General features: G+C 40.8%; 1 protein-coding gene across 1 annotated transcript in view; it reads right to left on the reverse strand.

The window, feature by feature from the left end:
• Positions 1 to 16993, reverse strand: part of LOC141762941 (semaphorin-5B-like) — a 34480-nt gene extending 17487 nt beyond the window's left edge. Inside the window, exons 1-3 of the mRNA XM_074627127.1 lie at positions 16844 to 16993; positions 10046 to 10091; positions 980 to 1168 (exon numbers count right to left, since the gene is read on the reverse strand). Of these exons, the coding sequence (XP_074483228.1) occupies positions 980 to 1124 (145 nt within the window). The 5' untranslated portion in view covers positions 1125 to 1168; positions 10046 to 10091; positions 16844 to 16993. The remainder of the gene's footprint in view (positions 1 to 979; positions 1169 to 10045; positions 10092 to 16843) is intronic.
• Positions 16994 to 17916: the final 923 nt, after the last annotated feature.

Consider the following 17916-nt stretch of genomic DNA (forward strand, 5'->3'; position numbering starts at 1 on the left):
GTCTTGATTTAAAGCCTCCACCCAGGCTGAACAATAAACAAGCCGCTGGCTGTTTTACATTTGGGCGGTGTGTGTGTGTGTGAACAAACCCCATAAAGTGCAACAAATGAATCCTTCCCACCGTGTTTCAGAGCAAATTACTGGTGTCTAAATCAATGCTGCTTCTTTTTATCGGACGGCCTTAGCAGCTTAATGTGGGACAAAATGTATCCAAAACAAAAACAGCACGGTTTGCCAGTCCGACACTTTGAGCTGAATGGAAGCTGACATCCTGTCAAAAATAATATCATCAGAGGCCCTTTCACAGACAGCTGAAGAAGAACATTTAATGAGGCCATACTGTAGACATTAAAAACACTTGTATAAACCTTTATGTCTGTTCAAATGTCCTGTATCCACTGGATACCTGTTGCCTTTAGAATTGATCTTAAAATATCACGGGTTACACCCCAAGTTATTTATCAGATCTCTTATTGCATTATGTCCCTTCCCGCACCCTGACATCCTTGGATGCATCATTCCTTGCGGTTCCAAGGTCTAGATACATATACAATAGTGACAGAGTCTTTACAGTCAGGGTTACTCTCTGGGTTTTTATGTGTTTAGTTCTTGGCTTTTAGTACATTTCATTCTCTTCTGTGCTACATAAATAAAGTGTATTATTATTATTATTATTAATGTCTGTATGAGGTTCAATAAATCAGATATAAACCATGAAATGGATTTACAATTGTTTAACGAGCTAATTATTTCAAATGATGTTGCTACTAGAATGAATGTTACATATTATATAGTTGGGTGAAATGTTTACAAATCAGCTTCCAGACCAACAAAGCATGAATCAGACACAAAGATAACGCTGCTATAGATAACCAAAAATCCGGTATCGGCAATGGAGGTTAGGCCACATAACTTGAATGTGGATTGAGAGACAGATGTGGACGTGTACTGGAAGAAGGACGGGTTCTGATGCACCCACCTTGGTAGGAGACGACAGGATGCTCCTTTCTACTACAGTCTGCTGGTTTGATGTGCAGCTCCTGGGACAGACACACAGACGAACAGATGACCAGCACGAGGCCACAGGGGGAGAGGGCCCACGCCCCCCACCCTGACGTAACCATGGCTACAACCACATCCAGTCTTCTATCAGGTCCTCAGGAAACACCTGTTGGAACGGAGGAGACATCTTATAAGCAGAAGACCAACAAGAATCAAACACATCTGTATTCAATCTTGAACATCCATAAATGCTTTACACTTCTTTGCTCTCCGTCCGCCTGTCCATCCGTCTGAATTAGTTTTGCCAGTCCCCCCCCAGCCCAGCGGTGGCTCTGTCTGTCTGCTCTGGGTGTCCCGGCCCTCAATACTGTCAGCAGGACTCGGTCATGGCTAATTCACCTCAAAAGGCCAGAGCCGCCAATCTCTCTAATGCCGACTCTCAAGCCGAGGGTGCCATCAGCAGAGATCTTTGTGACTGAGGAGACCTATTCAGGGACGAACCTGGACCTGAGCCAAACAGGAGGGGGGGGTGAACTCTGAACTGTGAGCCACATGAAGAGTCTTTGTGTCAACATCAAAATCCATTTATGTACAGTACATCAAATCTGCTCAGAGATGATGATCTGAAGATAATGATCATAGGCACAGGGGTCGTAGCAAAGGCACGAAATGCTAAGAATTAGGATCTAGGCTGTATGCTGCGTGCGCACCGATGCCAGCACCTGTTGACCTTTGTGGACTTACTTACAGCATTTTGTAATAATGTCAAACAACGTGCGGTGAAGAGCTGAGAAAGTAATGTGAGAAGTTCCCTCAGTGATGCCAAATAACTCCAACAATGAGGCCAACAGGTAGAGTACAGCTGACAAATGGAGCTCTTTCCTCACCACTGTGTGAACATATGGACATCCAGGTCAAAAGGACGATTACAGCATATGAACATTTTACAGTTATTTTTAGTGTGAGATAAACACAGCGGGGGTTTGACACGCAAGACAACGCAACATGCTGATGAGACCTAAAGACTCACAGAGACTGACGAGAGCGACACAACTAACTTCTATCATGGAAAATGTGAAATTTGAACACTTTAAATGTATTGTATTGTGGTGAAGTTATTAATAATGTAGCAGTGCTGCTCGGTATGGAGGATGGAACCTGCCAAAATAAAAAAAAAATTAATAAATAAATAAATGACTCAAAAAATAAATAAATAAATATATATGTCATATAGTGTAGCAAAAATAATATTAAAAATAAATTAATTGATAACATGTGAAATAAATGGATTTTGATGTTTTAATTTGCTTCTTTATTTATTTACCTTTGTATCAATTCCCTTATTTATTTACTCTTTTGTTTAATTTTGTTAAACTTTTGTTTTTATATGTTAATTATATATTATATATGTTAATATTTGTCTATATAGCCTATCTAATAAAATAATCTATATCACAAATATCACCCAGCCATCAGCTGGAATACATTGATAGCTTTGTAAATGTTGCCATGTAAAAGTACAACTCTGAAGTAGTCTACTTGAATTTAGTAGTTAGGCCTACGATACAGATATACTATATATATATACACATCTATATACACCACCTCCACCTACAGCCTCAGTCAGTGTCCTGCAGACAGCTGTACCCTGAACCTCCACCTACAGCCTTTTACATCCACCTGCACTGCCGGCTCTACCTAGAGATTCTGCCAGATAGCTTCACCCCGAGCCGCACTACCGCCTCCACCTGCAGATTCTGATAAGACAGCTGCAGCCCGAACCTCCACCTAAATCCTCTTCCAGCAACCTGCACTGCTGACTCCTATCCTATTGCCATGTCGAGACCTAAGTGGAACAAGCAGGGACCAGAGATACACATGTAAATATCACTTGTCAGATGTACCAGAAAGAGCTCTTCCTCCTCCCACTCGTCTGGACTCGAGGTAGTATCGATCAGACTGGTGTGTAGCAGCATGAGATTTTTGGTGGTGCCTCAGTGTCTAGCCATGCATTTTCAGTTAATCTGATTTCTTTTAATGCACGTTAGAAATGATCAAGCCTGTAGAAGTCATTGAGTGGAACAGGGATGTTTCATATCCGTAGGTTTTGGACTTTAATCTAAAGCATTACCGCTTCTCCCACTCTCCTTTAACCCTTAGACCAGTTTCATAGCAGCTCTGCTCTGGAGAATGGAGGCGGTGAATGTCTGCCTGTCTATTGCTCACCAGGAGGACTGAATGTGTGCGGAGGCAGAGGTTTTTCAACCTGCTGGGTCTGACATTGCTGCTTAATGAAGCGACAGGAGCAGAGCCTTCACCGCTGGCCCCGCTTTTGTTGTGTGGCCATGCTCCTCTCACGGTGCTAAGGCCGGCCAGTGAGAGGCCTAGTGTTCTGGGTTCTCGTCTATTCAGCACAATGAGGGGGAGCAGCAGCAGACGTCAGTCAGATTCTTCAGGGGCAGTAGGAAATGTTCGGATGCAGATTCTCACTCTGTGATCAGCTTTAACTTAAAGGGCGAGGACTGCATGCTTATTTTAATAAGGTTGTTTGTCAGTGCCCTCCGATCGTTTTTTTTAGATTCACCACCTCTGTTAAGGTTTGGTTACGTTTAATCAATTAAAAGCACTTTGTTAAGGTTACAGAAAGATCATAGTCATGGTTAAAAGAAACAAAGGCCCTGTTTACACTTGGTACTAACATGCGTCTTGGGTGATCCCATCACAAGTGGACAGCTCTAAGTACGTCAGTTCACACCTCCACATGCGTCCCCAGTGACCACTTGTGATCCGATCTCACTTCGTCGCTCTATATGCAAATAAACACGAAGAAGAAGAAATCAAAACAATACGGACTGGGGCTTTTCCTTGGCAAACCAAATCAACCAAGATGTTTGATGCACTCGAAATATATCTCTATGGGCTTTTCGAAATGTTCAGACGTCATGGACAAAGCCAGCTTACGTGATTCGAGAACCAACTGGAGAAAACGGAGGAACAAAAGTAGAGCCGCAGCTTTGACGTATTTTCCTGTTTTAAAAGTGGTTGACACGTTGGCAACCATGCATCAAGCTATTTTAGTAATTAAAATACACTATGCAGTTATACGTCAGCTTAATAATGAAGATGTTACAAAGAATAAAAGCTTTATTACACAACATTCTTTGCAGTTTGCGCTTTATCTGATTTAATCTTAAGTGTCCAGCCTCAATTACTGGTATACAAAATATCAGTAGTGTTCTCTCCCTTTCAAATGTTTGGTTTTCTGGACCTTTGAGGTGATTCTCACCACAGATCCATTCAGCATTGAAGTCTTGGATTGTGGATCCTTCAAGAGACTCCATCATCAGCTTGTCCGTCATCTCTACTTTCAGAGACGACCTCCAATCTGTCTTGATTCTACTTAGACAGCTGAAGAGACTGAGGTGCATGTTTTACTGGCCTTATTTTTTACATAGGCCAAGAATTGGTCCAATGGCAACCTGGGAAACCTTACTGTTGAGCCCTGTTAGCACTAAGATATGTGGTCAAACGCGTCCCAGATCACCTCGGCAAGTTGTTTGAGTGATCTGATCAAAATGCATCTTGGTGGTCGTTTACACTTGTATTATTTAGCGCTGTCAACTTGTGATCGGAGCACCAAAGACGCATGTTAATGCCAGGTGTAAACACGGTCATCGACTTTTGGTAGCAGACAGCGTGCAAACAGCAGTCTATTGTGATAAAGTCTGACATTTTAGACATGGTGTACGCCCAACCATCTACCCCGATCTTCCTGAGAGGTTTCTGCAGCGCTTTAATATCACGTTACTTCCACCTTTGTTTATGAGAGAGGACAGCCATCGCTTGGATGACCACAAGAGGTCGCTTGTCCAGACTGATTTCTTTGAGAATTTGAACAAACACCTAATGTTGTAATTTTTTCTGATGAGGACAGTCTCAAATAACGACCGCAAAAGCTCGTCTGTGTTGTCAGCACTAGAGTATAGGTGATATACTCACTATAAAGTTGACCAAGTCGTCCTTTAATGCTTCTTTGGAATCAGCCAAAACACTGTTTAGATTCGGGAGGAAAAAAAACAGTGTTGATGGAAAAGTAGGAAGTAAAGGCGGGCAAACATTCAAGCCTGTTTTCCTGGAGCCATGAGCGTGTTAGAACCTTCATTCATTCACGTCGCTGAGCTGTGTTGGAAAAACACCATTAAAGCCTTAACAACCTGTGAGCAGATTAGAAACACAGAGTCTCCGATTCATGTGACCTGTATGTGTTTGGACTGTGGGAGGAAAAAACCGCAGGAACACGGAGCGAACATGTGACCCCCACACAGAGAGGAACGCTGCCAAGATTTTAACCCTCTTGCAGCCGCCGGGCATGAAGTTTAAGATGCACTGCGTCGATGAAGCAAAGTATGACAGGTGTGTACTTTATCTTATCTACTGCAGCTCTGTTTGCCTCGTGGTTAATCTCATTCCTCCGTGAGAGTGAAAGCTCACTGAAACATCACGTGGAGCACTTCACCTCGCTGAGAGAAAACACAGACTGCATAACTAAGATGCTCTACTCATGATCTACACAGACAAACACTCAAAGCAGATCCTGTGTTTGCAATCATTTCCACTCTGATCCTGACAATTTTACTCTTTGCTCTTTATGTTTAAAGTATATACTCATTGTTAAAGTACATCTTAGTCGCAGAAATGCATTGGTAATAAACAGTGGCCTATTTGAAAGGAATAAACAGCTTCTTCTTTAAAACCTGTGCACATTCATAGATAGTTTACCTGCCCTCTTATTTCACTTTGACATTTATCACTTGGTTTGTTGCGGTGTCTTCAGTCAATAAATATATAACGCTGCAATCCATTGTGCTCGGAACTCTCGGAAAAAATGACCTCCGACGCGGAAAAGTACAACGGAGCGGTCATTCGAGTCGGAAACTCGGGCGAGATTTATCTAGCCTGAGTTGGACGACATAAACACACCCTGACGTCACGGCAACACGGCGCCCAACACAGTGAATTACCTTTTCATCTTTTTTTTTTACTTTATGTAGTGTTTTACGCAGTGTGCCTTCTCTTCCCGTCTTCCCGACTACCGACTTGCAATGGATTGCAGCATAAGCCCTGTATGGTGAAAAGGTTAAACTATTCCCCCTATGTGTACCCGTCAATATAGAGTTTATTAAAATTGTCTTTATCATTTCTCAAAATACAGATTTGATGGATTTAAATCAGTGGTTCCCAACCTTTTTTTACTTGTGACACCTTAAAAAGAAGCTGTGTTTACTTGTGACTTCCTCAGATTGCGTAATTTAAGTACTTTTTCTAAGCCCGTAGATGTTTTTTTGACACTAGTAGTGTTCTTACAGCACTTGTAGTTACACAAAGTTGAGCCAGTTATTAGACTTTAGAGTTGGGAGGGAAAAAAAATGTAAATCTCCTGGTCGTTTTTTTTGTGTCTGCAAGCTTGAGACACTTACTGATCTTACGATCTGAAAGCAAGCTTACAAAATTAAAGTAAAACAGACCTCGAGTATTTTTTGTTTGTGAGCCTCCCTTTCTTCATTTCAAGAACTTTCTATTCAAGCCCTCTTGGCTTTGTCTTGAGACAAACTGAAGCAGTAGAACATTTCAGTCCTTTCACGAGCCAAAGGGATGGCCCTCCCATGGTGTGTGTCACTTGGATACCTTCGCTGCCTATATATGAATGAGTTGATTCGATGGAGAGAGGAGGGTAAAGCATGGATGCATCTCTTTTGTGGCGAATGTGACCATTAAGCTTGCTCGAAGTTTGAATGCGCCAACAAGGGGCAGCCGCGCTGACACTGTGAAGGTGCTGTTTCTTATTCTGTCAGGATGAGTAAAACCTCTTCAGTCGTTTCTCACAAAACAGCTATTATAGGGGAACTATATGTCGCGATCTGACGACAAAAGACCTTGAAAATGCTTAATAACACTTCCACTAAGGATTACACAGGCTACAAAATGAGCATGCTGAGACATCGGGGTGTACGCGTTAAGCGAGCTTCATTAAAATCCTGACAAATCCTCTTTACCGAGGGTGATAGATGACAGGGAAATTAATTACAAGTAATTATTTCCTCATTCAGAAGCCGCGCAATTTGTTCCTCCGCGGCGTCAAAAATAAAAGAAGGGAGTAGAGCGTTTGACCTTCGTAGATCAGCCTCTTGTCTCAACTCTCTTGTACTTGGACTTCATCCAAAAATCATTAAAAGAAACGGTGAATCGCCCCCCCACCCGCTCCAAACTCCAAATTCCTCCCTGAATAAAGAGGGCTCACAAAACAGCAGCTGCTACCAAAAAGCATATCTCTAAAAAAATCTCTGAGCGTCACAGCGGCAGCTCCTACGTGACGGTATCCCTCACCTATAAAGTAGTAATATGAAGTCAGCTCAGTTGGAGCAAACGGACACTGAGAGGGCATCCAAAGTCTCTCCATCAAAATATTCAGAGAGGACCATTTCCGAGGCAGTGTTCTCAGCTCCTTCCTACCGGGGTGAATGGCCTCTCTGTGCAACCTGCCAACTATCTGCCAATGGCCGCTCTCTTTTACAAGTGAATAGACTGAGTTTAGCCACAGTTAAAAAGACACACTAACGTGCCATGGCTGCGCCACAATGGCCGCTCGGGTAATTTGCCAAACCTAATGATGCCGGTTTGGCCCCGGCTAGAGGAGGTAGAGAGCAGGAATCCTAAAGAGGCACACAGCTGCACCGATTCCCTCTCTTCCTATCGCCCCTCTCTCATCTCCGTCTCCCTCTGTGCTCTTATCATCAACTCCATTTCTCTTGCTTTCTTGGGGGAAAGACACGACTAGGGTGTGTATACGCTATCACTACTATCGAGACTTGTCCCCACATTGAAGGAAAATCATTAGACAAGACTGAAAATTACAGGTCTGCTCAACCGTCTACCTGCTCAGCACCAAACACCAGATGGGGACACAGTTGGCGACTAGCTGGTGAACATAGAGGAGAATTTAGCAGACAGATATTCCCCTCAGGAGCTGATAGACACCAATATCGAGCGAATAGGAGAGCAACTATTGGAATTACATTCATCAGCTGGCCAGAAACACAATACAAGGCCACAATAAGAGCCTATGGACAGAGGGTGTAGTATGCTGTTCAGATTGTAAAGCCCTCCAATAAACTCAAAGAAGAAGAAGAAGCAGAAGAAGAACCTTAATCTGATTGGTCAAGAAGATACAGGTACCGATACAGGTACAGATAACCGCATAGGTTAGTAAGTAACAACACTATTCCACTGTGATGCGGCCACCGGAGCTGATCGCAGCCACTCTAGACGACGCTAGTGATACCAGACACACCACAGCACGTTTCAGAAGCATCCCCAAAACGTCCCCGAAGCGGCTCTCCGCTATAGGCGCCTGACGACTGAGTTGACCTTTCCACGGAACAATTAAATCGTTTAAATCGTGGCCAAAAAAATGCAGCTTTAAGATAATAAAAAAAAACTTTAACTTTATTAGATTTGTCATATACATACAGAACATACATGAAATTAGACCTGTGCATTTAACCCATCCTTAGGAGCAGTGGGTTGCTTTACAGCGCCCGGGAAGATGATTGGATGATTGGACTGAGAGCCACAAACACACCAAAACCTGCAGCCAACAACAACTGAATCCACACCTCTTCAATCTCACGCCAAACCGTATACAGTAAAGTGTGACCACCTGTTATCACGTGACTGATGTTCCACGCTTAGGTCACGTGATGACAACTGAGCCATCTCCATGACAACTGAGCAAACTCCCATCCAGCGAGGAAGACCTTGAGATGAGTTTCAACGCTCTGGAAAAAGTCTAGTAAACGCAACATTGTTCCCAAGACTGATGAGTATAACATCCGACAGTCTTTTAATAAAAATGTACCGTGATAAGCTTCACAAAAGTAGTATGATGCATTAGTATTGGATTTAATTAATAACAGTATACAAAACTGTCCACCCCTTTAGGAGGTCTTGTAAATGGATGAAAACTATTTAAACTATTATGTTTAAGTGCATGTCATTTTAAAGGTGACCTGCAGAATACAAATTATAGGTTTGGATTGTATTATTTTAGTAGTTTTTGAGCCTAATCTCACACATTTATTCTTAAATGAACCGTTTTGAGTGGATATACTGCTGTTTGTGTTGAACTAACATCTAACTAGACTGTATTTGAAACCCTGGGGTGTCATGGAGAAGGATCTTATAAAATCTAGTCATTATTACAGACTAAAGTGAAGATTATTGTGATGCCAGATATGACTGGTATTTTCCAGTAATGGCTCATACCTCACACTCCGTAAAAATCACCATAAAAAAAGCAGAACAAATTAAAGATTTGTAAGCTACCTTGAATCCTATTAGTCATCTAATCAACTACGAGGAATGCCAGATATTATATTGGGAGAGAATAATTACAATTTTTACATATAAATTGCCAGGTGGTTGCTTGATTCTAGTCAGCAATATTCATCAGTATCCCGAGAACGTTGCCTGGGGTTACAAGCAGTGCAACATGTGGCTCTTGCTTGACAAAAGGCCAATTGCTCATCTATTGGAAAAAAAAAACATTCAGACATCATTTTAGAATCCAGACTGAGGCTATTGATCCAGGCTTTTCCTTTTTGCTTTTCTCTCCTAAACCATCCCCATGCCAATTACAGCACTCATGCCTCAGACAGAACAAAGGAAATATCCACTACACATTACCTGAGCCCCCCCTCCAATGTTAACACATGTCTATCCATGCAGGAGGGGGAGACAGAGCGGTGAATGCTGAGGATGGGAGTGAAAAAGGAGGGGGGGAGGTAGAGCTTGAGGGTCATGTTATAGATCATTAAAGGAGAAATTAGCCTGCAGAGAGGAAAAACTGGCAGAAAGACAGCCACAAAAAAAAAAAGTGGGCGACTTAGACACAAAGACAGAAACACAAAAGAACAAGTAATTGCACTGCCTCCACATGGGATGCATGAATACACTCAGAGAGAGATATACAAGGAGATAAACTTACTTGTTCACCATCACCCAAAACTGATCCGGGAGACAAACACGGAGTCCTTCACATGGTGAGAGAGAAAGAAACAAGAGAGAGAGAACTTGTTACACATCGACACACAGTGGCACGCTGACCAGAGTGTGTGCAGGGAGGTGGACGGGGGAGAGGAAAGGGTGTGTGTGTGTGTGTGATGGGGGAGCAAAGCATTCCTGTTTGTGCAGAGCAAACTTAACTCTCTGAATAGAGAGGGATGTCTGAGTGTGTATTGTTATATCCTTGTGAGATCCAGGCTTAGATTAAGGTTGTAATCAGCCAAAAACATCCTTGTTGAAATGGATTCAGATGTCAAAATAAAAAAGAAACATCCAAGAAACCCAACAAAAATTGCCAATAGTGTTCATTTTGTCAGCTATTATATTATTTAGTCTTAATCGTGTGTCCTTGTTAGTTTTTTATCACAGTTAGTCAAGCTCATCCTGTTTCTTTTAAAGGTCCAGTGTGAAGGATCTGGTGGTATCTAGCGGTGAGGTGAGGAGATTGCAACCAACTGTAGCCTCTCCGTGTGCCAAGCGTGTTGGAGAGCTACAGTGGTCAACGCGAAAAGCCCTTTCTAGAGCCATTTGGCATAGTGTGTGTGTGTACGAGGGAAGTGAGTGGTGAAGCAAGAGAGAGAGAGAGAGCTGCGGCAACAGGAGCGAGTAACGTTATTGACTGGTCCAAGCAGGAAAAGTTAACAGTGTTTGGTTTGTCCGTTCTGGGCTACTGTAGAAACGTGGCGGTGCAACATTGTGGACTCCGTGGAGAGAGGACACACTCCCTATGTAGATATAAACGACTCATTCTAAGCTAACGAAAACACAACGATTCTTATTTTCAGGTGATTATACACTAAAGAAAACATACTTATTATTATTATATTCCATTTTTCTGTCAATAGATCCCCCTAAAGGTTAGACACTGGTCCGTTATGTCAAGTTTTAGTTGACTTAAAGTCTGGGCATTTTGGTCTCATCTTAGTCAAAGAAAACCGTAACTATTTCAGTATAGTTTTAGTCAATGAAAACTGTTTTCAGTCAACATTTTAGTCTTTTTTAGTCAGATTATATTGAATGTTTCAGGCAATCTAGTCTAGTCCAAATATCACCTGGTTTCCTTTATCCCAAGCGCTGACTTTGTTAACTTTAATTTAAGTAAGTGAGTTACTCCGAGTCCTCCTGACTGTGATCATTGTGTGCTGCTGCTGTAGACCTCATACGGATCATTTCTTCTTCTTTTTTTAACGTCTATAATATATTGTCTCCTCTTTTCTGTCAATGAAAATAAAGAGACATTTTGGTAAAGTTTTAATTTTTTAAACTTCATTTTAGTGTTTTTTTCGTCAACAATATTGCATGTCGATATAGTCACAGTTAGTGATTAATGACTGTGTTGTCATTTCGTCTTAAAAAAGAGGTCGCTGACGAACATATTTCATCATAGTTTTCGTTAACAAAATTAACGCTGGTTGTTAGTAAGTTATATTTCAAAGATTTAATTTGACTTTGCTATTGGACAGAAGTCCCAAACATTCTCACGTTGCCTTTAGTGTCAGTCTCACTCATTGTAATTACTAATTAGGCCAATTAATGACATTTTCATTTGGTTTCGTTGAAGCCTATTTGCACTGGACACATGGACAGCTTGTAACCTTAAACCATGTGTACATTAAAGTTCCCGACTGTGAAGCAAATTTACTATATTTCATCATTTAAAAAAAATACACATTCTTTCACATATTCTCCTTGTGGATTTATGTGTTTTTCCTCAAATATGTAAAGTTGCTTAAGTCAAAACATTTCCCTTTGAGAAACTTCTCCACAGTCTGAAGTGCACAGTTTATTTCAGTAACAAATGTAGTGCTAGTTATGTTCCTATTACATTTCAAATGCATTGAGTTACTGAGCTGCTGACGACTGTTGGCTGACTCCTTCAAACTAATTATCGGCATCTAAATCAGTGCACATGAAGTGATCCGAGGTCAATTTGAAATCGTTGTTGGTCGAGCACAGCTGCGGGTGTCATCAACGTGCAAATGAGCAAGGAGACAGAGTCAATAGCGAATGCAATTAGCTCAGACAAACATTGTGTTTGCCTAAACAAAGTCTGGCCTCCAGAGTCACCTGATGGCCAGCAGAAAGAGTCACACTGTTTACTGGTACACTTGATTGAATGTGACCCTTCAATGACAATAACGTGTCCACTTCCTGTTTGTGTTACATGATCTTCAAATCCCGCTGCATGATTTCACAGACATGCCTGAAAGGTTTTTGGTTTGTGATACATTTGTGATATTTATATATTGTCTGTGTATCAACCATGAAAGTTAATTGTAACATTTTGGTCGCCTAAAAATGTCTTATTCAGCGTTTGGTTGTACTTAACTCCACCCTCTCGTAGTCGTGTCCAGAAGGTAACCCACAAAGTGCGAAAACGGTGTCACCCGTTGACCTATCCTAGCCTTAACTATTCCAGGTCAATGCCTAACCTTAACCATCTTGCTAGAGTTTCGCAATTTGTGATGGCTACGGCCAAAAACAAAGCAGTCCACAAACCAATGGGTGACGTCGCGTCACAGTGACTACATCCACTATCATCCCTGAAGACCTCAAGGTCAAGAATGAACCTCCACAGAAATACATTTTCACCAGATAGAGATCTTTACGCAAACAAAAACATGTCATTTTTACACATATTCAAATGTGCTGTCTTGGTGTGGACATACTTTGTGTCAACAAGCAGGAAATATGACAGGTGTTTTTGTACTGTTGACAGTGACCCACTTAGGCATGGCTACAGAAGTGCCAATCTGAGCAGGCGAAGGGGTGACCTCCCATTCAGAAATTAATGGCACCAATAAATCATATCCAGTGAAAAACGACAGGATCGTTTAGCTTCCCGTGCGCCCAGCGGAGCAGAAGAGACAAATAACGCTTCCCGGTCTCATCCCCAACCTTTACAGAGCAGGACATTCATCTCTCTCAGCCTCCGTCTCACCACAGTACCAAACCCCCCCGAGAGGATGAATGGCTCGGTCCTGTGCAAACTTCAGGATGACCTCCTCCGGCTCTGTTTTTACAGCCCTCCTGTCACCGCTGAGGCTGAATGATTACCGGCACACTGAGACGCAGGGGGTTGCTGAGCAAAAACCGAACCAGGAGCAGCGAAAGATGGCCAGGTTTGAACATTGCAGAGAGCAGTGGACTCCAGGGGAGCTAAAAACTCGGCCTCCAAGCTGTGTCAACTTAACGAGTGAATATGATTGTGACTCCTGTGTCACCTTGTATGATTCTGAAAATGTATCTGGTTTAGAGCATTCAGCCAGCTCTAATTGCCTCTAAGTGCCAGCGTCGTTTTGAAAAGCCCAAATTATTTGCGGTGCATCCACCTCCGCGCACATTAGGTTCAAATCAAGTAGCTGTTATGAGCATGTTTTGTGTTGTATTTAATTGCCTGTGTTATGTCTCGATCATTTCACTCTCAGAATAGTCGATTTTAAAACACCTGTGTATCTGCTAGTCAACCCTTTAAACCCATTTTGCTCAGTTTTCACTCCTTTTAATCACAGGCTTTCAAAGTCACTACATGTCTTAGCGAGGCTTGCCCGATATTAAAGGTGCTAATCTCGATATTCTGAGCATTAATATAGCAGCAAACAACTATTGTCTGTGTAAAGATATAGAGGAGTAATGTCTACCTGAGCAGAGAATGAAGTCACTCTCCCTCTCGTTAAGTTTTTTCAATATAAAGGACCAGTGTGTAACAATTAGAGGGATATATTAGCAGAAATGGGATATAATATTAATAAGTATGTTTTCTTTAGTGTATAATCACCTCACAATAAGAATTGTTGTCCAAGTCCATCATGTTGCACCGCCATGTTTCTACGGTAGCCCAGAACGGACAAACTAAACTCTGTGTAACTTTTCCTGCTTGGACCAGAGTTGATAACGCCAGGGCCATTCGCATGTTTGCATCGGCCACCGTAGTAATCCTACATGCTTGGCGCATGCTTCAACCTCACCTCTAGTGGATACCGCCAGATCCTACACGCTGTTCCTTTAACCTCCTAAAAATTTAAATGTCTAAACCTGCATTAATTGATTTTTTTTAGCCATTTGGGGTCAACAACAAATTTCACATTTGACCTGTTATTCATCAGAAAATATTGATTTGTGCAGCTTTAACTACTCTAACTCCAATATTTGGACTAAAGGCAAGACAACTCTGCCATGAGGCCACTGTTCTTTATAGAGCTTTTCCACTGAAAACAGCTGCCTGTTGCATCTGGAAACAACGCTAGTGAGAGCGGGGAGGCCTAAAGTTGTAGTTGAAAGACGCTAAAATCCTCCATAGAGTTTAAAAAAGCGTATTAGTTAATCTCCAATGATCTCCTTTAATCCATGACCAGCTGCAAAGGAGGCCTACAGCGGTTACCCAATAACTCTTCACCCCCAAAACCACCAGCCGACCCCCACCGACCCACCCACGTCACTACCCTCAAAGGATGCCTTGTCCGGCACATAGCGCTCCTCTGTGAAACAGCTCTGTGTGTCACAAAGAAATATTGACTTTTAATGCTTCAAACATTCAGCTCGCGCCGTTTTAAACAAACCTGGCTGTGTTGATTTTTTTAAAAACCCAGCAGTCGCTGAGGTTTACCTTTCTACTGGAGCAATAAAACTGTGCTTACAGGAGTCACACACACACACACAGTTTAGAGGTTGGAGGAGCAGCAGTGAGGATGACACTTAAAAATCGTATGCATCGGACAGTTGGACATTCTGGGAAATATGCTGTGTATGAGATATCAAATTCACCTAGCTGTCTAAGGTGAAAAAAAGTGTCTAAGCGTGTCTTATTTACACATCCTGTCTTGTTTATTGACTTGTGTAGGAATAGCAGCAACGACTATCATGGTGGTCAAATCTCATACACGGCGTTGGAAGACTGTGGCTTTCTGAGTTTTTCCGAGAAAAACACATAACAACTTTCCCTGAATAAATAAAGGTTAGTCTCAGAGTCTGAATCAACCTTAACACCCAGCCGCCTGTCCATCAGCCCCTCAGCACTAAACTCCCCTCTTTCTCTCCTCATCCATCTCCCTCTCCTTTTCCACTTCAGCCTGACCTCATGTGAAACTGTGGAGGTCTGTGGGTAACACACTCACGCGTCCAGTTTAATGATTTAATGCCACTTCCATTAAGGGGGTTATATATTAGCAGCAGTAAGTCCTTGTATGTAGTGAGGAACTTAGCAGCTCTGTTTCCATTCAGGTTGTAAGCTGGGTGTTTAAAAAGTGGCGGAAAATAAAATAATAAATAAATCTACTCTACAGTAATGTCTTTAACCATAAACTATCAATAAACATATCTGATATTTCCTACATGGTTGGTCCTCGTCTGTTTATGACTGCGTACTAACTACTTTTCCAAGGTTATCGTAGAGTTTTACATTAGAGAATGAGAAATGAAACATTTGTATGCAGCATAACTGATAAAAAAAAGGAAACATGACGGATTAAAGTTGATTAAAATTGGTAGTAATCTGCATTTTAAGCTCAAAAGTCCCAACAATTAGAGAGCAATTGTCATATTTGAGTATATATTGTGTATTTTCACTGTAGGGGAATAGATATAAACTTAAACTTAACTAAGTAAATAGTACACAAACATGTAAGAATTTCAAAAATGAAAGGTTTAAATACATTAAATAAACTATTTTGGTTTGTCTGAAGTAACTAAGGTGTCTAGGCTCCACTAGTTTTATTGCTCAGACTGTTATTCTTTTGTCTGTATACGCAGATATGTTTGAGGAATGACAATGGACACATTAAGATATTTAAATTGGGAAGAAAATACTGGAGCAAATCTTTGTATTAGCTCACATTATCATGCAAATGATAAATATTGTCATGAATAATTGAGAGTAAACTGCTAATAATAGTCATTGCACTTCTGCAAACCCAAACTAGATGCCAATATCTACTAAAATATCTGAGTTTGATGTTTGTTTGTTTATATCAGAATACCATAAAAAGTACTTTTTGTATGTTTATGAATAAGTTTAAATTTCAAGTTTATTTATCATATGCATTTAAAAGTACAGTGTACAGTGAAATGCAATGAAATGCATTTTACCCTCTCTCTCTCTCTCAGCCCTTAAAATCTATAAATAGTACACTAGATAAATACCACAATAAATAAGACAATACCTGAGAATAAAATGATAAAACAACCTAAAAACATCCATAAAACAATCCACAGCTCTGCATTCATTTAGTGCTACTGTTCAGTAGTCTAGTGATAGTAGAATAGTGATGAATCACACACTCCCTCCACTATAATGCACCGTGCACAGCAAATCAGGTCAAAAAGTCGAGATTTTAAGCATGCATTGTGCTTCTATGCTATGCCGAATTTACCAGAAGAGCTTAACATTAAGTACTGGAAGTCTTTTCTAACTGCAGCACCAGAGCATGCTTTAGGATTTGTTTTGCAGAAATTAATATTACTAAATTACACTGAAGTTTGGTGTGTGTGCGCCGAATTGAAGAGCAGACCCTAACTAAAGGTTTGTTGAATGTTTTAAGTTAAAATGTTATTCCATAAAGCTCTGCACCAAAAATAACAGTTTTTTTTAATGGAGTTTGGTGTAAATGCTTTTCAACGCAGGGGGCTAAAATGGAACAAAAAAACGATACTAAGTGGGCTACTATGTCTATCATTAAAGCTTACTCATGCAATAAAGTTACAACTAGATGAATCTCGAGCTTACCTTTCACTTTTGGTTCATTCCTGCTGCTGGTTGAAGTTGTGGTCCTGGTTTCAGAGAGGGAGAGATGGTGCAGGTTCACAGCAGCCTGGTATCCAGAGGTCTGGACTCCGCTGCTGCTCCTGCAAGTTACAGGTTTATCTCAGACCAGTAGGGGTGCTGCAAAGAGTTAGGGAGGACCAACTGTGTAATAATAAACTCTGTAGTAATATACTGCATGTGAGAACAGGAGTGAGCCTCATTTATCTGGAAAGTAAGAAGCCATAATATTAATCTAGGATTTCACATCAGTTTGCAAAATCTGACACAAATCTACAGTATAGACATCAAATAATAAAATCTGCCACTTATGAAATCTATGTAGAACGCTTTAGAATCGTAAACACTAGGACTGTGTATTGGCAATAGCAGAAAAAGTATTAACTAACTTAATTAATTCAACTTTTTTTATGCAGAATATCAGAATAGTAGGATCTGCATTTGCATTTCTCATTGCAAATAAAATAAAGTATTGACAGAATTAATATTTGCTTGTAAACTATTAATAAGAAATCAATACAGAGTTTTTGAGAATCGATACAGTATCACAAAACATAATATTGTCTATCTGTCCACCAAATGTTCTCCAAATCTCTTGCAGCCTATCTGACCTGCAAACATACAGGTGTTTTCATTGTGCAGAGGTTTGCTGGGTTCATTGAAAAAAAAAATGCATTGCAAAATTCCCTGAAAAAAGCTTGTCTGCTGCCACCTACTGGGACATTGCCCTGCACATCCCATTGATAAGATTGAGCTGTAAATACAACTTGTTTTAAACATAATAATCACGTGGACAATATAATAAGTATATATATATATATATATATATGAAGACAAAGACACCAAATATGTCATGGTAAGCATGATGTAGATTCAATTAGATGTTGGAACAATAAGATTATTTCTGTCTCTCCCATTATACTCACCTTTTTCATTTACGATTACAAAAAAGAAAAACACTTTTTTTGGTATTCAGAACTCAATTAGAAGTGAGTTCCAAATATAATATACTTATAAAGAAAAGAGAAAGAAAACAG

The sequence above is a fragment of the Sebastes fasciatus genome, chromosome 24 (genome assembly GCF_043250625.1).
Source record: "Sebastes fasciatus isolate fSebFas1 chromosome 24, fSebFas1.pri, whole genome shotgun sequence".
Lineage (NCBI taxonomy): Eukaryota > Metazoa > Chordata > Actinopteri > Perciformes > Sebastidae > Sebastes > Sebastes fasciatus.